The sequence below is a fragment of the Andrena cerasifolii genome, chromosome 11 (assembly GCF_050908995.1).
Source record: "Andrena cerasifolii isolate SP2316 chromosome 11, iyAndCera1_principal, whole genome shotgun sequence".
Taxonomy (NCBI): Eukaryota; Metazoa; Arthropoda; class Insecta; order Hymenoptera; family Andrenidae; genus Andrena; species Andrena cerasifolii.
In genome coordinates this window covers 5,866,191-5,885,996 of record NC_135128.1, presented here as the reverse complement: position 1 = coordinate 5,885,996, position 19,806 = coordinate 5,866,191, and the positions used below count along the sequence as shown (strand labels likewise).

The window sequence follows — 19,806 nt, the reverse complement described above, 5'->3', positions numbered from 1 at the left end:
AATGATTGTTTAAATAATTAAAAGGCAATAATTAAACAAAGTATTTAAAATCCCAACGAAGTTGTACGAAATGCGTAACTTCTCGATGAATGGATGCTAACCGGGAGGAGTCTCTTTTAACTTTGAGCATTTCCCGGAAATAAAATTCGAACAAAGGAGGTTTCGAGAACTGTATTTTTTTATTTTAATAATTACAAAAATGCTTGTAGTATGTTTGTAGCAAGTTAGTAGGGGGATTACGGTTAGCAGCACTTGGCAGCACTGTCGAGAAGGTGCATTGCCTTGCAAGTGTCCATTTCGTTTCGTCTTTCGCCGGCTGTTGAAAGTTAGTTGTGTTACGAATGTATATCTGTAGTATAGTATCGTTGTAAGATAAGATGAGTCCCTGTGCGTGTTTTTTAACTGCAGTTAAACAGAATTTATTTGAGAAAAGAGCAACGTGTTTCACGGTGCCATAAAGCACATGCTGGCCGGCAGTATGCTTACCAACTGAAGGTGTAAAGGAATGGCGCGAAATTTAAGTCCATAGTCCTTCTCTTCAAACATTCGTAGTATTATAAGTCTTTTTTAAGTCAGGTGAACTGAATGTTTCGAGCTGAAGAAAAAGAAGCAACGCTTCCAAGACATTTCTCTGATTAAACTGTTTTCGTATCATTCTTCGCAGCATGTCCAAGCCAATAGTGTTTGTAACCGGAAACGCGAAGAAGCTGGAGGAATTCATCGCCATTCTGGGGAAGAATTTTCCACGGGAGATCACGAGTAAAAAGATCGATCTTCCTGAGTACCAAGGACAGGTAGATGATATTTGTGAAATGAAATGTCGAGCTGCGGCTGATCTAATAAAAGGTCCGGTTATCATCGAAGACACGTGCTTATGCTTCAACGCGATGAAGGGACTGCCTGGGCCTTACATTAAATGGTTTTTGGACAAACTGGGCCCGGAAGGTCTTCACCAGATGCTTCATGGCTGGGAAGATAAAACCGCGGAAGCGGTCTGCACTTTCGCTTATTGCGCCGGAACATCGGACGATCCAATTATATTGTTCCAAGGTCGCACTCAAGGAACCATCGTGAGCCCTCGAGGATCGCGGGATTTTGGCTGGGATCCGTGCTTCCAGCCTCTAGATAGTGACAAAACTTACGCGGAACTGCCCAAAGAAGTAAAGAATAAAATATCTCATCGCAGTAAGGCACTAGAGAAATTGAAAGATTATTTCCTGAATGATGCACATTGATACGATACATTACTCCCCGCGGAAGAGCAGTATTGACTTAATGATGATAAGCTATTTGTACACCTGTTAAGTTCAAATAAAATGGCCACTCCCAAGCGGAACTTGATTTATTATTCCCTTCTTCCATATAAATCTATCTTTTGTTACGAGTGATTGAATATCTTCAGTAAACACGCTCGGCATTTTGACACAATATTGACAAGTAATTTCCATGTTTTATCGAAGATGATTGGACGTTGAAAACATTTCGACCGACGCAACGATAGCGGATATGCTCCCCTGTATCTCGAGTTTTGCGCAGAAATTACAAAGATATATTTGTAATCGTAGGCATATATGTATATAAGCAATTGTTAGTCACAGATGTGCCCTCTTTTTCTTCACACTGTCCGATTTTTATGAAAAGCATTACTTAAAAGTTAATGCCGGTAATCAATATTCCATGACGAATCGATACGTTTAGTTAATGATGCAATAATATTGAGTATTACCTGTACTGGTTATCCACAAATAGATATCTCCTTTTAATGAAATTTCAGCGAAAGTAAACACGAAAATAAATATACGATTATTAATAACGGTAATGTATGCATGCTGACTTTAGCGACGGAACGTATCGTAAATATACATTTGCATTATTTTCGATCATAACGGACCACGGTAAATATGTTATCGTTCCCGAGTTCTTCTTTCGGCGAGTATTGTTGATAAAATTAATTAAACTTCTTAATCAATAATTCTGGCAACATTGTACCTTACGATTACAAAAAGAATTTCGAGGAAAGTTTCCAATCGTTTCGTCACATTTTTATTGTACGGAACTGAATAATACAACTCATTTATGGTTGTAGAAAACGCAAGAACAATTTCGCTGATTTTTATCACTATGGATTTCATATCAGTTCAAGTTTAAATATTGGAATCAACTGATCCTCATGACTTTTACGGCATACACCATCTCGCAGTTTGGTGTATGGAAACGAATTCTGGGGTTGTCTTTTAACTTTTTCGCCCCGAAGAAACTTTCTTCTTATACATACAATTATGTATCGTCGGAAGCATTGTAGTGTACCAGCGTGTTCTGCGCGATAAAGTATATCGAGTAGACTCATCGCTGGATCTCCAGGTAGTACAGAATAGTCTATATATATAAAAGAAGACGTCCTGACTGACTGTATCACGATTTCTCTGGAACCACTGAACCTATGACCATGAAATTTGGTAGGTAGGTTCCTCTTAGCCCCTAGGTGTTCGCTAAGAAATTTTGATAAAAAAATCCAACCCCTTCTTCGAAAAAAGATATACACATAACCCGGGCAACGCCGGGAACTTTAAGCTAGTGTTTCATATATGCTTTACTTGTTTCCCTGCGAGCGTGGCGACTGAGATGAATGGCGCGTGATATATTGTTTGAAGAAGAAGGAAATTTGAAGACAAACGCGGCAGACTCTATTACCGCAATCCATTATTACGGGAACGCGCAGAATGCAAAAACTTGAAGAGCCGAGTTAGGAGATATTTTTAAGATTCGCTCGTTGCAATGATGCTCGAACGGGTTATCTTTTGCATTGATTACACCGGAATGGTCAGCTCTTAACGCCCTGTTCCGAGGGGTTATCACAATACACTTGCACTTTCTTATTCTACGGGGATCCGATGATGCTTCGCCTTATAAAAGGAGAAAGCTGGCCGGCAGCGTTACCAGTCTTTCGTGAAGGGGCTTCCTATGATGAAGGTCCTAATCGGTAAGTGAAGGAAGGGGATGAAGGGAAGGTCCTCGAGTTATTAATATTCTCTCGTCCATCATGCCCGGGAAATCGCAGAAATAATTCTCACGCGTTTTCCAATTATAGTTTATCCATTGCGATATAAAGTATTCTAAAACAATTCTCGTCCTTTCAGTATTGCTGGGGTTCCTAGCTGCGGCGCTCGCCGTTCCAGGTACGTTCGTCGAAGTTACGGCCTAACGATTCTTGAAATTGTCACTCGCAAGTGCAACTGCGTAACTAACTTTATCGAACCTTATCGCAGCTTACTTCCCCCATGGAAAAGTCGTGACTTACAAATACACGGTCGACGTGAAGGCCGGAATTATCGAACCGGCTCCACATGCATCTGAGTTTTTCATCGACTCGCTTCTTACTGCCCAACATTATAATAGCGACCCGACGCTGCAGAATGCCTATTACATTCGCTTACATAATGTAACGCACGAACTTTACAACGGGCGTGCGGTGCATTCCGAGCATCCCCCGACTGTACCACAATTGCTTCCCGAAGCCGCCGAAGTGATCCAGACCCCCTTCGTCATCGTTTTCGACGAAAATGGTCGAGTAAGTATATTAAAACGAATTACTTTTATTACGAGAGGAAGAAGAATGAAATTCAAATTTTCTCTTCCAGTTGCATGGCATAAAATTCGAGGGTAATGAGAGCAAGTGGTCGAAGAACATAAAGAAAGCCATTGCCGCCATGCTGCAATTGGATATGGTCAACATCTTTCCGCAGAACTCGGTGCAGTCGCACAGTTTTATAACTCACGAGGTAGGTAACGACTGATGGGAACATCCGGGGCTTTTGGTTAATGTTCTCTTTGGTTGTTACCACTAGAATACCATTCACGGCTCCTGTCAAGTCGCGTACAACGTGCAACCGAAGAACCAAGTTACCCCGGGACTCAGCAATGACTTGGTGATCACAAAGTTCCACGAACCGAAGAACTGTACCCACTTCTCTTACCAAACATTCAACCACATCGAGCCCGAGAAATGTCACGTCAGCGAAGAGGTACTAAAATATTAAACGAATCACGAGCAGCCTCGAAATTCTTTGTAACTTCACGTATTTTGGTTGTTTGCTTCCCTGCAGGATGGCATGACCACTGCCAGCAGGCGAGTGGTCGAGGTTACAGACCGAGGCCAGGAGATTCTCATTAATAAACTAATTGGCCATTCAGTTATCAACTATTTCCCTTGGCGGGCTAGGGCAGAGGCCCACTATCTTTTGACCAAGTAATTTTACAATCATACTTTTTACTGCAGCTCGATACATGTGCGAATCTTTTGAATTTCAACTCATAAAACACACTTGTTTTTACAGCCAAACATTGGTCCTTAGTAGCATTTCCCCGGTACATCACGAAGTATCGCTGACGGACCAAAACATTCCACTTGATCGCGATATTACTTTCACTAAGCCGGACACGAAGCATGCTGTTACTGGTGATCTAGACGTGACCCAAGGGCGACATCATGTTAATCAAAACGAACTTATTATTAAAGTGAAGAAGATATTAGATGAAGCTGCTGGCTATCTCAAAGAAAATCACATGGAGATGAAACCGCCAGAGTGGAAGCATGGTCAGGCATTAAATAGGATTCTACACATTATGGGTTTCATGAATGTTGAGTCATTAGAGAAAGTGTTCCATGACATTGTGAACTCCAAAAATACCAATAAGTGTGTACACTGATGTTTGCTAATTACTGAGAAGGTGTCATAATAATCTGATCTGGAATTAACTATTTTGATATTTGCTCGTTAGAAACATCTTCCTGGGAATGGTGCCAAACGTAGGAACCACGGCTGCGTGTCTCTTCACGCGAAACGTAATTCGCGAGAAGGCTGTTTCGGATTTGACTGCAATCACGATGCTCAACAAACTTCCGATGCACGTGAAGATTCCTTCCGAAGAGCTACTGCTAGATATGGAGGACCTCCTCAAGTTCGGCGACTCCGTTTCCACCGAAGTGAAGAAAGCTAGCATACTCTGCTTCGCTACGCTGGTTCACAGGACCTTCGCAAACGGAACTACCAACACCCTTCTGACCGAGTACCTCCTGCAGTTCAGGCAACATCTCCTAAGTCAGTATCCTACATGAAGCTTCATACTACTGTTGCAATTAACCTTTAACATGTCCCACGACCATTTTACAGATGAACCAAGTTACGAGATGAAAATGGTGTACTTGATGGCCATCAAGAATGTTGCCGTCACTGACATTCTAACTATTCTGGAGCCAATCATCCGCGGCGAGGTTTTAGTTTCTGAGGAACCAATAAGTATCCGTATCCAAGCCATTTGGGCCATCATGAAAGTGGTTACTGAACTAAGGCAGTATGCCTACGACTTGCTCTGGCCGATTCTTGCCAACACCACCCTTCCGCATACACTTAGAATTGTCGCTTATGAAGTGCTGATGAATGCAGGGCCTGATACAGGGCGTCTCATGAACATGTACTGGTTCATGGTTTACGAGAAAGATGAGCACCTGTACAACTACCATGTAGAGACAATTAAGGGGCTCGCCGAATCCGTTGACCCTTGCCTCGCGCCACTCCAAGAAACGGCTAGCAAGATATTACGGTTCACTAGGATGAGACAGGCTCCTGGCCCACTTTCCACCAAGTTCCACGTCGATTCGTTCGACCAAGTTTTTGGACATGGTGACGCTGTCAAAGTCTCTCTGATCATGAATCAACAGACGGGTTTGCCATATGTTGGCTCGGTCGACCACTTTACATCTGTTGCTCGGAAACCTGTCAGTCGATGGGGAGTGAGTATTCTGATTTGTTGCAGTAGTACTGTTCTTATAATAAACCTGGCCTTTCATTATGTACTTTCCGTGTTCTGATCCTAGGTTCATTGGCACATCGACAACTTAGCAGAGATCGTGAGGAATATTAAGAACGAAGTGTTCAGTAACGTCGATAGACAAGTCACCAATGAGAACGTGAAGCGCGTGTTAACTAAAGCGGCTATAAATATGCCTGCCACCAAGCCCATCCAGATATGCATATTTTTGACATGGAACGATAATGTCGTTAGGGTGTTGCATTACAACAGGCATACCTGGATGAAACTCTTCACAGATCTGAAATCATGGAAAGAGAACATTGCCCAGATTAATCTCCAGCACATTCTTTACGACGACCACTTCGAAATGCATGTGCCCACTGACTTTGGTGTGCCGGCTATTTTAGCTACGAGGACACCCAACCTTGATTCTTTGAAAGGAAGTGTCGTTCCTGTGCCTCTGGAGGAGTGGTATCTCACGAAACTGGAATTGAAGATGAAATACCAGCAATGGAAACATGGAGAATACGTCATGTCGATCTACAACCCTATTGCTGATGCATGGCACTCGATTCGTAGGGCAGGAACTTGTGACGCTGTCTTGGCTACCGAAGCGACTGTTAGTTACGACAAAGACAAAAAGAGCGTAGTAATGACATTGGCAAGATTGCCAGTCACAGAGTACTCGATTACTGGATTATTGACACACGCCAAGAACTACGTTACTGTCACAGATGACGAAAGCGGAGTTTTGACAAACAGTTGCGCCACTTGTCTTCATATCCAGAACGTTACCGGTGTCATAAGCAACAAGACCTATGAGCTCAGTGTCGATTCGAAGGACACTGCCCTTCGATTCCTCACAGCAATATATAATTGCGAGGGCCACGTTACCCCTCTGCCCAGTGTCGATTGGCATGAGACAATTCCAATGAACCACGACAGGCCAATGTATGTATTAAGCTTTCTTTAAATTTCAGAGGTAACGGAATAGTAATGAAGTTTGTTTTCCACGTACAGGGGCTACATGAATTTGGTGCGGCTCGCTATGCGACTCCGTCAGAAGATACAGAACGATATGATTTCGTCGCACGACGCAAGTTGCTCGAGTCTGATGAAACTTGAGCCTAGCACCGTCCATCCGGCTTCCCACGTAAGTTGGACAAAACTATTCGCTAGTGGGGTCTTTCCTTTAACTTTAATTGTTCTTACTGCTAAACTTAGGTCGAATTAATGGCCAAAGTCAAGATCGAAAGTTTCGCCTCTAACCCATTGCATATATTCACTCAAATGAGGTTCGGTGTCCATGGAACAATGGACGTTAAGTCAGCTTCCACCAGAAAATCTATGAGACTGTGGGATGCAAACATTAACATTAACCTCTCGCCAGGACATGTGGACAACAACATGAAAATCACGATCACCCGTGCCACTCCGGAAGAGCAAAATCTGCAGGTTCAAAGGATCTGAGAATTATTTCATGCTAGATACTATTAACACTTCCGGTAGAAAGTAATGGGTAAATCATTTTATTCGTTAGATATGCATCGAGGGCCAGCGGAACTATCCAAGTGTCGATACGGATATACTAAACTTTGAAAATACGGAAAAGAAAACCAACACGAAATTAACGATTACCATGGGACCGACGACGAACACTACGTGCGCGCGCGATGACATGGAAGTCATATTTAATGTGGTCGGTGAAACGTCGGACGAACAGATGAGCCACGCACACCACATTGATGCGTATGAAGCTTGTCAATCTCATAAGCAGCATCGGGATTTACAAACCGAGAGTGTGCCTAAGACTTGGCCATGCGTGCTCGAGGCTATGCTTCACACGACCCTAAAGAAGTACACAACGAACGTACAACTGAAGAAGGTAAATGTTGATCACTGAAGAATCATCGAATTACCATACTTTTTTTTTTAAATTACCCCATTCGCTCTTTAGCTACCTCCCTCCGTGGAAATGGCCAGCCATGTGTTTGAAGATGTGCTACTGTCTCATTTCTTCCCACACATCTCGTACACGTTGAATCATACGGATCACGGGAATCTAAAAATTCTCGTACAATATTCAGCCGGGTCACATAACGCAGACGTAACCGTTCTCCAATCATCCCGCAGTTACAAATTACTTCAACTGCCATTCGGTCACGAGATATGGAATACCTTGATGGACAACGTTCATTTCTCTAATTCGATGTTGGGAGATGTCATCTCCGGTAACAGAAGTAAGCTTTTAATTGATTGGCAACAGGTGTTATAACAATAATAAAAAGACATTGCTGTTTTATTAAGAACAATGTTTCTCACTTTTGTAGAGATTTGTACGATCCACCCTCGGATTCTTGCCACTTACGATAGGACCATGACTCCGTTCGTAGTACCTGACAAATGGACCCTTTTAACTGGGGACGCGCGTCAACAAACGTTCAGCGTATTTGTCAAATGGATAAACGGAAACAGATTAGCCACGAAGATCTATTTTGGTAAACATGTAATGGAAATAGTACCTCGCAATGTCGTACCTGCTGCTGTCGTGGTCACCGTCAACGGTAAAGTCATTGACAATCACAAAATGGGCGTTCTAGTACCAGAAAAAGATATAGACTCGTACGATATGAGGTGAGTTTATTGTCCTTCCTCAACTGTAACTGTCTTGCGTTCATACCAGATGACAGAGAGATTTGGAACACCCTCCCAAATAAATTTATAGTAGTTAATAACGCGTTTTCCTTTTTACAGATTGACGGCAAATTATGATCACCTGAATATCGATTCGACATGGATACCAGTAAGTATCCATTACACAGTAAACAGTGTGTCTGTGGTAGGCAGTACCGCGCTTCGAGGAGAAGTAGATGGATTGTGTCGTTCCATGAATGGAATAGATGCGACTCAGCCTTTAAACGTGTACACCCTCGCAGAACATTAAAAAATGAAGAGAAATCATTCAAATATTCCCTGTATTTGATGAAGTGTGTTTAGCCGAAGTTAACCGAGCTACAAGTGCTCATTAGTTCCATAAAACAAGAGACCGTGATTATTTTAGAGCTACGCAGAGCAAGGATGTAAAAGAAAACAGCGAACGAATAAACTTATATTTTGGGTAACCCCTGATCATTTTCTCTTCGCCTTCGTCGGACTATATCGGGTAATTTAAAAACAATTTATTAGTATATCCATCCATCTACTATTTACACTTGATATCCGTATTTTCTATTTCGTTTACTGGCTTCCAATGTAAATATTTTTATTTTAGAATGATTTTCACTAATGTTAATATACGATAGCTTTTTAAATAATATATATGAATATTTGTAGTATAAACTTTATAATCGACGAACTTGGCAGTTGCTTCCGTGGCGCAATCGGCTAGCGCGTTCGGCTGTTAACCGAAAGGTTGGTGGTTCGAGCCCACCCGGGGGCGACTATTTTTTTATTTTGTACACTTTACATTCACAAAAATTATAATCGACTTATTTAAAAAACATCCTACGTTTACCTATTGGTCATTAAGAATATGTGTAATAAGCTGAAATTCCCGGTGTTACCCGGGTTAATATCCAAATATTGGTAAAAGTACCCAACGATCATTCCAACATATATATCTGCGGTAATCCAGTTCTCTCGCGAGAAAGTGCGCGAGATGCTTCGTCACCTGGTGGGGACATGGTGGTACTGCTACACGCGAGAACGGACCCACGTAATCTGTAACCAACTTCACTTACGGTATGGAAACGTCACGCGAATTTGAAAAAATGTAAATAGGTGGAGATTTCACACATTTTGTAGTATTTATTGATGACTGGATAATTTTTTCAACCCCTCGGGGTTATTTTTCTTTTTTAAATATATTGTATTGTCATCCAAACTACACATGCCTGCAAAACTTCAAGACAATTGGATTAGTGGAATTAGTTTAAATTTGAGTTTTCAGATATGAACCAAACATACAAGAAGTAAACAGAGGATTGAAGCTGAATAAAATTGTTTAATTAATATAATACTATGTCACAATAAATATTTTTCTCTGACGTAAATCACACTGAATCATCTTCTGCTTCGATTATCTTGTAAATATATAAAATCCACATTTTAGTTACAACATAAAGTAGAACTTACATAGAAATAGAGTGGCCCTTTGCTATAGTAAGTGTAGAGACTACAAAATGTGTTTGAAGGAGGTGAGAGTGTATGGCAGAAAGTCTTGTTGCAGGAAATTTAAATGCTAATAGTAATTCAGCGAAAATGAGTGGAGAGATCTGATATTTTTAACGCACAATTTATTGGTGTTGAAATAAAATTAATTTAGTATGTTTATTGATGAATTAAAATATTGTTAATGGGAAACTAATAAAATTAATGAATAGCGTGGCAACTACTGTGGATTTCAAAGTATTACAAATGTCTTTCACAAAAGATTGAAAAGAATCAAGGAAGATGTGTTTTCAGCGTACTTTCTTCACTAATGTGACTTGCTCTACATTGCAAGCAATCCACTATAATTTTCTTAATTCTTAATTCTATGTCTTTTGACAAATTTTGTCGATTTACCTTAATTGACAAATTTCCAGAAACTTGTATAAAAGAAGATGCTCCTCTGTCTATCTAACCTTCTCTGGACAATTTCTAAGTCTGTCCGTCGCCTTTGTTTCTATAAGCTCTATATAGTCTATTAAAAAATTTTGGCGACTTACCTTGTTAATTGAGACAATAATTCAGTGTCCTATATGGTGTAAGAAATTCGTGACATTTAAAAAATTTTGACAACTTACCTTATTTGACACTTGGCAGGTTATGATTGATTGACACTAGCTAGGTTACGTTTACCTTGACAGATGTGCTGGTCTGGCTCTCACGTGACAACAATTTGTTACGCGATGGGCCGAAACCTTCATCCAATGAACGACGTACCTGAGAGACATTTCCTCTCCCTTTCATGTTCCCCTCTTGCCAACACTTGACAATGGAGAAAAATCTCTTAACATAAAATTCGGCAAATTGCAACTTTACATCAAAATATCTCAGCTCATAAGGCACGTAGGAACAAAATGAAGACACTTTTCTTATGTAAATCAAACCCAAGCTATCCATTCAGACGATTAAAAAATAAATCGGATTAACCATTATTGAGATTCGATAATCAAAGGGTTCTTTTTAGCGGTGTGTGGCGTTATAGAGCATTCTGTGTCTCTTGATTACGAACAGAGAATGAATTTTATATATATATATACACATAGATTATTCAAACAAACTGTTCCAATGCAGGAACTGCCAGAGATGCTCATCCGAGTCATGCTACCACACAAGAAATTCAAGATTCAAACCAGTGGCATCACCTCATCGCTTGAGTTTACAATCACTGATGACCTGCAACAAGGCACTGTAAACGCACCTATCCTTTTTAATATATACAGTGCCTTGTTGCAGGTCATCAGTGATTGTAAACTCAAGCGATATATATATATATATATATATATATATATATTCCATCTGTTCTGCCATAGGTTATGCAGGGTTGAATAACAGTACAAATTACTGTAAGTATGAAAAGTTCCTTTATATTTTAAACGAGATGCCATAATCGTCTGTGTTTATACCTGTAGATACGTATAAGAATGTTATGTATTCATAATTTTGTTCTGGCTAAATAAACACATTTAAAAAAAAAGCTAGCGCGTTCGGCTGTTGACCGAAAGGTTGGTGGTTCCAGCCCACTCGAGGGCGATTCTTTTTTTTATTTTGTACACTTTAAATTCACTAAAATTATAATCGACTTATTTAAAAAACATCCTACGTTTACCTATTTGTCATTAAGAATATGTGTAACAAGCTGAAATACCTGGTGTTATCGGGTTAATATCCAAATATTAGGAAAAATAGCCAACGATCGTTCTACCACGTACATCCGCGGTAACCTAGTTTTGTAGCGAGAAAGCACGTGAGACGCTTCGCCACTTGGTAGCGACATGGCGGTTAATGGCGGTACTGCTACGCGCAGTTCACAGCGATTAATTGCAGTGAATGGAGGGGAAAACACCTACAGGAGTGGTGGTATGGCGCGTGAACTGACGCCAACGCCAAGCCAGCCGAAGCCAGCGTCAACGCGAAGCAACCACGGCCAATCAGTGTCGCCGGAAAGTAGGTTGTCAACGCTGGTTGGCCGTGGCTAACTTCGCGTTGGCACTGGCGTCAGTTCACGCACGCATTATCACCACTCCTGTAGGTGTGGCCCCCTCCACTCACTGCAATTAATCGCTGTGAACCCTAGCTACGCGCGAGGACGAACTCCCATGATCTGTAACCAACTTCACTTACAACGTCTACCGTGCCTCACCACGCCGGTATCGAAACGCCACGCGAGTATTCATTTCTCACTAAATAACAGAGCGTAACAGTGGATGAGGTCAGCGAAACCTATGCAGTGACCTCCGCTCGAGCGTGTAGAACATATGTGCTTAAATGTGAACGAAATCTACGCAGCGCTTTAAATTTGTATTACGAACAAACAAACAGAAAATGAATTTTATATATATAGATTATTCAAACGAAGTGTTAAGGTAACACTGTTACCTTTCCCAAATGTGCATTTAAATTTGCCTCGTAAAAGTGGAATCACCATGGGGCGCCACTGTTTAGTTCCTCTTCAACCGAATTTGGACCTCCATTTTACTTTTACCCACGCATGTACACCACGCGAGAAGAAAAGTGTTAATTCCAACGTCGGAAACAGAATTTATTACGTAAGGATTATTTATGTCAATCTAAAAGTCGTTAGCTACTTACCGTTTCCACAGTGTTCGGACCATTGTAATCACGAAAATTCTGTGTTAAATTGTAATCGATTGACCGAGATTCCTAGTCGGCCGGTCGCTCAGAACATTTCCAGATATTTATGTTCTTAAAGTTGATCCAGATCGTTCAGTTCGCGTACTTCTAGCGTTTTTCATTCATTTAACATAACGGCAATTCAGTCTTCCTTATCGCTAGTTTCAATTCAAATCGCGCTTTATGGATTTAGGTTAGGATCGTTCAGCCATCATTTAAAAGAGTCGATTGTCTTGCATCATCGTACGTTAAATATTCTTCTCCAGCAGTTAACTTTTATCCATTCTTTCAGGTATTAGAAAATGGCACAATTTTTCAACAGACTAGGGCAACTTGGCATGGGCCTGGCTGTGACTGGAGCTGTTATTAATTCTGCTCTGTATAATGGTTAGTTCCCGTCGCTTTTTTACGATCGAGATTCCACCAAACATCCGTCGGTGCGCAGTTTCGTAATCCTGGTGTGTCAATTGCTGTTTCAGTGGACGGAGGTCACAGGGCTGTTATCTTCGATAGATTTGTGGGCATAAAGAATCATGTTGTGGGAGAAGGAACACATTTTTTCATTCCTTGGGTACAGAAACCTATCATATTTGATATTCGATCTAGGCCAAGAAATGTTCCCGTCGTTACCGGAAGCAAAGATCTGCAAAATGTAAACATCACGCTTCGTATTCTCTTTAGACCGGTACCAGATTCCCTGCCAAAGATCTATACTATTCTTGGTGTAGATTACGATGAAAGAGTACTGCCATCTATTACTACTGAAGTATTGAAGGCAGTAGTTGCTCAGTTTGATGCAGGGGAATTGATTACACAGAGAGAGATTGTTTCTCAAAAGGTTAGCGAAGATTTAACGGAAAGAGCTGGACAGTTCGGATTAATCTTAGATGATATTTCTCTCGTAAGTGCATCACGATTGTCTCTCTGTTAAACACCGATCCGATATATATTTCGCTGACATTGAATCGCGTATTGCCTGTTTCAGACACACTTAACCTTTGGAAAAGAATTCACACAAGCCGTGGAGTTGAAGCAGGTGGCGCAGCAAGACGCGGAGAAGGCGCGTTTCTTAGTAGAAAGGGCGGAACAGCAGAAGAAAGCGTCTATCATTACTGCGGAAGGTGACGCGCAGGCCGCTAGTTTAATTGCAAAGTCTCTTGGTGATTGCGGGGACGGTTTAGTCGAACTTAGAAGAATCGAAGCCGCAGAAGATATCGCTCATAATCTCTCGAAATCCCGCCAAGTAGCCTATTTGCCGCCGGGCCAGAACGTCTTACTAAACTTACCGCAATAAAATGATAAACTGGAAGAAATATTGTACACTTAAGTCGAGCATTTATATCATAACAAATGCATTTTCATGCTATAATGGTGTATGTAAAATAGATGCTGTGGCAAGCTCCCTGAAAGTGTTGCATAGCAGGAATATATATATAACATTTCATAGCATTCATATTTCAGTTCAGGATTCGCATCTTTTATAAACAAATACGTTCCTGTACCTTTTACTGTACGCAAATAATTTTGATCGATTTATTCCATGCTGGCGCGTTCTTTCTTCTCTCAGTCGCGTAGCAATTACTTGGCAAACTGAAAGCATCTGTTCATTGCTAGCTAACCATTCATTCTGTTTGCTTCGCGAGATGAGGTGAGCATTTTCCTTGTGTGTGTTTCTCAATGCCCCGATGTTGAATTTAAATTCAAATGCCTTGGCATTCTTAAATCTGGCGTTATTGATTTACCGATTTTAGGCTCTACCTCGACGCGATCATTCATGTGTGCTAGTACGCAATCACACAGCTCTGATAGTTTCAGTGTCAAGCAATGGAAATTGCATTTTTTACAGGAATCCTACAACTTTTGTTACAACTTATATTTATGTTACATCGTACGCTACATCGTAAGGTCGTCGCATCATCGCAATCGAATCGATTTGTAAACGCCTCGGTTACTATGTAGAGCAAAGCTACGGAAAATAATACCACGCACGCAACCCCGGTTGCAAAACGAATTTGTACCGCCAAAATCTGTAATGCAACATATATTTTTTAACACGATGACTTACCCTAAACTGTTACATTCATCAGGGAGAAGCAAACGTGTTTACGGCGTAGAAATAGTTTATACACGCATACAGTATGCCTGTGAATAATGTTAGTAATTATTGTTGTAAAGGTCTCCCCGATTTAAAAGTTATTTTTCAGAATGGAAAGTTTTAGAAAATCTTATTTGGCTCGCCCCTCGCAAAGTTCTCTCGCGCTTACGTTTTCACAAAATCTCTGTGCGCTGATCTTTCAACTATCTGGTTCCATCGGGGCGATCCGTTCACACGGGAATGGGTCCGATAGATTACGACGATCAATCAGCGACTCGAAATTGGTTGAAAGATCATCTCGGTCGGGGTGCTACGGCGCAACGTTTGTCGGCATTCCCAGTTAAGAGAGAAAACAATTCATCATAATTTGGCGAGCACCGCGGGGTTCCTACCGAAGGTGGTCCGCAACGAAAATTGGAAATACGCGTTGCTAAGTTGAACCTTACCTCGCCAAGCTTGAGCACCGATTTTCGTGTGCGTTTTCATCGAAATTTACATTTTCCTCGGCTCGCGATTTCATTGTTCCGCGTCCATACATCGAAACGAATGTTATGTCCGTCGTATCTCCCTGTCTTTATAATTTCCCCTACTTGGCAATGTTTCAAATCCAGAGCCACCGCCGTGACAGATTGTACCGGTGTAATTTTCACTAAATTATAAACTAACCGGGACCAGTCGCAGACTGGAGGCGCAAGGGGTGGGAATGGAGGCGGTAGGAGCGCGAGGCGAAAGCAGATTAGCGTGAATAATGAAGACACGACCCCGTGAAAGCCTAAGCGGGCCTCCTTAAGTCTGCTCCTTCGAGTAGAAGCCGAAGCCGGAAAGGAAGGATGCTAGCTGAGAGGTGGAGCGGACAGAAAGGAGGTAGAAGCAGTTAATTACTCCTCCCATCCAGGGGATAACGACTTCCCCTTATTTGTCGAGAGGCGCAAACAGCCAACCCTCGGCGAAATCCCTTGGCAAGACGGTTTCTTGGATATATACCTCACAAGTCTTGGATCTATCCCATAACTCGAGCGTTGTCCCGTTTCGATGGTAACTGATGGACCCAAAGCTATCAAGGAGCCCTGAAACTGTACCCTAGCAGCACTACCCTCGCGGGAATCAAGTTCGATCGACCCAACGATTTATACTTCTAGGATCCACAAATCGAGATACTCGCACCAATCTACTGCATTGTGGATCCCGTTAATTGAACGCGCAGCGCTTTCGGTAAATTTGCCGGAGCCGGTGCGACAATTACGCGTTTGTAAGCGCAAGCAATTAGTAGGTTGAAATACTAACGCGCGGGCACGTAAATTGTTTCATTGCCAATAAAACGGCATGGCTCGATGCAGGGGGTTGGCGAACAAATCTGCGGGGCGCGCGCAATTGCGTTACATTTTCCGCGGACGATATTACCGGATGATTATGCTGGGGAGCAGTAAGAGGATGCGTAACGACATTTCGGCTGGAAGTTCAAGGTCGTCGTGAATATCGCCGGTGTCCCAGAAGACGGCGCGGAGGATCGCGAGCGACAAAGGGTGGCACATGTTCCCCGGGCCATGGATGCGTGCAACGAAATAAATAATAGGTACAGCCGAATACGCACACGAGGAACGTGGGAGAAGGAGGCGGTGGGGAGCAGACTAATTACGAAAGAAATCATAATAGGCGCACATGCACCGCGGGCTGTCGGGCTAACGATCGCTTCCTCTGCATCTGCACCTGTTACTGCGACCCTACGGTTGCATTGATGCACGCGAGCCGCATATGCCGATGGCCTTCGCCGAAGACACGACCGCCTAAAGCGGGGCGGCCCCTTTTCGCCGTTCCGTAGCTTTCAGAATTTTCGGAGATGCGCCGCATTCGGGATCCTAGTCCCCGTGGCTCCCCTAGATCCTCCTGCTTAACGTTGGATCGGAGCAGCGCGATTCCAAGTTGCCGAGTAAATTCAGCCTGCGGAAGCTAGAGGACAGTGGGTACGTCACGACCAGTGGGCACGATAACCGTGAGCGTCGTTCAAACGGAACGACGGCACCCCTTTTCAAAAGGAATTACCGCTTTGAACTGGTCAGCGTAATAAACGTAAACGTTGTTAATTAAGGCGGAAAATATGGAAACGAAAACGGCCCCTCGATGGCGCGTTCACAGCTCCGTTCCCCTTTTCATCGCGGAGGACGCGAGACTGCAGGGCATGTAACGAAACTCGTTGACCACTGTCCGAATTAGAATCCGGAAAATTGGATGGGTCGTGACATTAAACGGCCATGCCCCGCGTTACCTTTTGGCCGGTTTCGCTGATTGCTCATTTCGGGGTGGTAACTCGTGCATGGAATATACTTTGTTGCTTGCGGACGAATTAGGAACGTCGATGGCTGAATATTTGCACGCGATTTCTTGCCCCCTTTACTTGGAACTAGCCCCATGTCACTTCAATGGCTAGAGTTCCCTTACGATTAGCGGGAGCTCGTTCCTCCGGCAAATTTTCGGTTAGCGCCTGCAGGCGAGGCCCAACGCCGGATGGTCGGAACGCGAAGATATTGCACTCTAAAGTGTTTCAACTGATTAAGGGAAGCGCCATTCGGTTAGCATAATCTCGAGCTCGGGACGACCGACCGCTGGATTGCAGCTCTTCACCCCTTGTCTCTCTCGTTTTCTCGGGCAGCTCGCACGCGAGGAGTAATTTTCAATAAATGCAGCCTGCCCGATTTTGTCGCTGATCGTCTTCTATTTAGTTGATGCACGGCCAACGGTAGTCCAGCCATCCGCGCTCTTCTTTTTTCGTCCACCTTTCTCCTTCCCTCCTAGCTTCGGGACCACGGTATACCTGTACACTTGGCCGAGCCAAGGTAGAGCAACAAGAAGGCACAGTTTCGGGCGAACCATCCGACACCTCGTACGCTTGCCATTCACCTTTTCCGCCGTGAAACAGAACGGTCTCGGGGCGAAAGCCTCGGGGAGGCTCCGCAGCAGATTGATTTACACCGAAGCCAGCCTGGAGCCGGCCTGTAATCTCGCGGCCATGCCGGTCAGAATACACGCGACCGTCGGTTCATCCCTTTCACCATCCCTGGGGGGTGCATTAGGGCTCGAGTGTCCTGTCGAGAGGCAATCGACTAACGCTTAATATCGCGTGGATTAGTTTGCTCTGCCAACTTGTGTCGATAACCCGCAATTCAGAGAACCAGGCTCTGCGGCCGTGTCGTTTATTCCTCTACGATTCCTTTCGCGTGTCTAACGTCCCGATTTCGTCTAGGCGGAATCGCCGGCCACTCGTCACGGAACAAAGGGTGAAGCCTTCGAGGTGGAGAGAAAAAGTGGAGCCACGCTCCCGTTAGACACGTTTCCTCCTCAGAAGCGTCCTCAGGAAGTGCGGAGGTCATCGCGTGCGGACCCCCGCGAGACGATCGTGGATTTCCATTGTCAGCCGCGCACGAGAAAAGAAGGTTCACGGCTATGGGGTTACCCGCTGTCTTCAGGGCCACCGTTATCCAGCCATCATCTTACGCACGGCTGTCGCAAAACTGGAACGGACACTTCGAGGCTAATGTGACGTTTCTTCGGCGAGCCTCGCTCGGCCACCGTAATTCGTCTTTCCGTTGGGAATTTCTGTCCGAACGCGTTAGTTAGGGGAATATCATCACGACGTCTTCCCCTAATTTCATCTAGCCTAGGTACCTGCCCGCTCGTTAGCCCAGCGCGTTCTCCAACTTCACCCCGTTGCTCAGCATCGACTCTCGCCACCGTTCGCCAGGACGATCGCCTCGCTGTTCCCACAGGAGCGTCTTTCGTGCTGACCATACGAATATGAATTCGGTCAGGAAGGAACGAGCGGCAAGAAGAGCGAAGAGGGGCCAGGATACGGGAAAGGAAAGAGGGACAGAAGGGAACTTGTAACATATGTGTAACGCAAGGGGCGTTCCGCGGCTGCGGTCCCCGTCCATCTGTGGCAAAGAGTCCAGACGTAATTGCTACATCCTCAGATGCTGTTACCCTACCTGCGTACACTGCTCGCTCGATTCACGAAAATCGTCACGAGCGACGGTTCACGTGGGACACGCATCGCCAAAGCAACGCTTGCGAGTCTCCGGCCAGCTGAGGATCGCCTATCGCGCTTTCGCCTCCTACATTTTTCACCACGGATTTTCGTCCTTCCAAAACCCCTCGGTCCCCGCGTACACGCGGAGCCGTGTACCAGATGCAAATACGCGTGTGCGTGTGCCCGTGATCACGGCCTCTTCCATCACGCGACATGCCGCGGCCATCGAGCCCCGTTTTCTTCTTCCCTTCTTCTCCTTCCTCGGACCGTCCTTTTTCCTTGATCCGAGCTTTTTTCGTTGCATGCGAGGACGAGGTGAAATTAACGGTTCCAGGAAACGCACGCTCGACGTACGCGAAGAATTCACGATTCAAGATTTTGTCCCTACCCTTTCTCATGCCTGCGCTCTTCCACTAATACCTGCCATGACGGCTATCGTCGTTAGACGGTGTAAATTTCGGGGACGTTTTACCTCTTTTTCCACACCGCAGAATGAAACTCTGTCGAACAGTCTGGTTTTAATGGGGCTTTTTATCCGCGGGAAGCAACGATTCCACCTTGCCGCAGTTTTTGCCACGCTTAACGATACCAGCAAGATTAACCGCCCGGCGAAATAAAGGCGTGGGTGAAGATAGCGTAATAAATCTTCATTACGAAAAGAAAGCGGGAATACATGTACAGATTGATAATGCCACGATAAATGAAGGCGTTTTCTTCCTTAAGACACTCATCTCGGAGACCTTTTCGCAAGCTATCAAGTGCGGGCAATTGATTCAAGAGACTGTCGTGGCATAGGGTATCTAAAAGCAGCTACGAAGATCACTTTCGTCAACTGCAATTTATTTATCCAATTGCATTTTCAATTTCGTGGACAACCGGAGTCCGCAGAACAGACAGTTCGTTATTTCATCGTTTGCCAAGCAAACAGACTCGTCGAGGGTGCTCCCGAAACGTCCCTGGCGCTCTCGCTATTCGAAATGAAGGGTTGCTGGTAAATGGCGGGTTAACCTGCTCCCAGATCCGCCTCGAAAATCCTCGG

General features: G+C 43.8%; 3 protein-coding genes and 1 non-coding gene across 5 annotated transcripts; all 4 read left to right on the top strand.

The window, feature by feature from the left end:
* Positions 1–13: 13 nt before the first annotated feature.
* LOC143374578 (inosine triphosphate pyrophosphatase) lies at positions 14–1,330 on the top strand. The gene is made up of 2 exons (XM_076822826.1): positions 14–325; positions 665–1,330. Exon 2 carries the CDS (start codon positions 666–668, stop codon positions 1,233–1,235), a length of 570 nt encoding a protein of 189 aa, XP_076678941.1. The 5' UTR covers positions 14–325; position 665; the 3' UTR covers positions 1,236–1,330.
* Positions 1,331–2,876: 1,546 nt separating this feature from the next.
* Vhdl (larval-specific very high density lipoprotein) lies at positions 2,877–8,933 on the top strand. The gene is made up of 16 exons (XM_076822721.1): positions 2,877–2,980; positions 3,138–3,176; positions 3,267–3,568; positions 3,639–3,779; positions 3,846–4,022; positions 4,104–4,246; positions 4,335–4,694; positions 4,780–5,099; positions 5,172–5,791; positions 5,876–6,762; positions 6,832–6,964; positions 7,036–7,266; positions 7,352–7,696; positions 7,769–8,051; positions 8,142–8,445; positions 8,566–8,933. Exons 1-16 carry the CDS (start codon positions 2,962–2,964, stop codon positions 8,753–8,755), a joined length of 4,494 nt encoding a protein of 1,497 aa, XP_076678836.1. The 5' UTR covers positions 2,877–2,961; the 3' UTR covers positions 8,756–8,933.
* Positions 8,934–9,176: 243 nt separating this feature from the next.
* On the top strand, positions 9,177–9,250 carry Trnan-guu (transfer RNA asparagine (anticodon GUU)). Its single transcript has one exon. It is a non-coding gene; the product is annotated as a tRNA-Asn (tRNA).
* A 3,172-nt stretch (positions 9,251–12,422) lies between these two features.
* Phb1 (prohibitin 1) lies at positions 12,423–14,857 on the top strand. Of its 2 annotated transcripts, none has more exons than XM_076822868.1 (4): positions 12,423–12,566; positions 12,944–13,038; positions 13,131–13,552; positions 13,637–14,857. In XM_076822868.1, exons 2-4 carry the CDS (start codon positions 12,954–12,956, stop codon positions 13,943–13,945), a joined length of 816 nt encoding a protein of 271 aa, XP_076678983.1. In that variant the 5' UTR covers positions 12,423–12,566; positions 12,944–12,953; the 3' UTR covers positions 13,946–14,857. The 2 variants fall into 2 exon arrangements, with proteins under 2 accessions (XP_076678983.1, XP_076678984.1); XM_076822869.1 differs by lacking the exon at positions 12,423–12,566 and adding an exon at positions 12,658–12,844.
* The last annotated feature ends 4,949 nt before the right edge of the window (positions 14,858–19,806 follow it).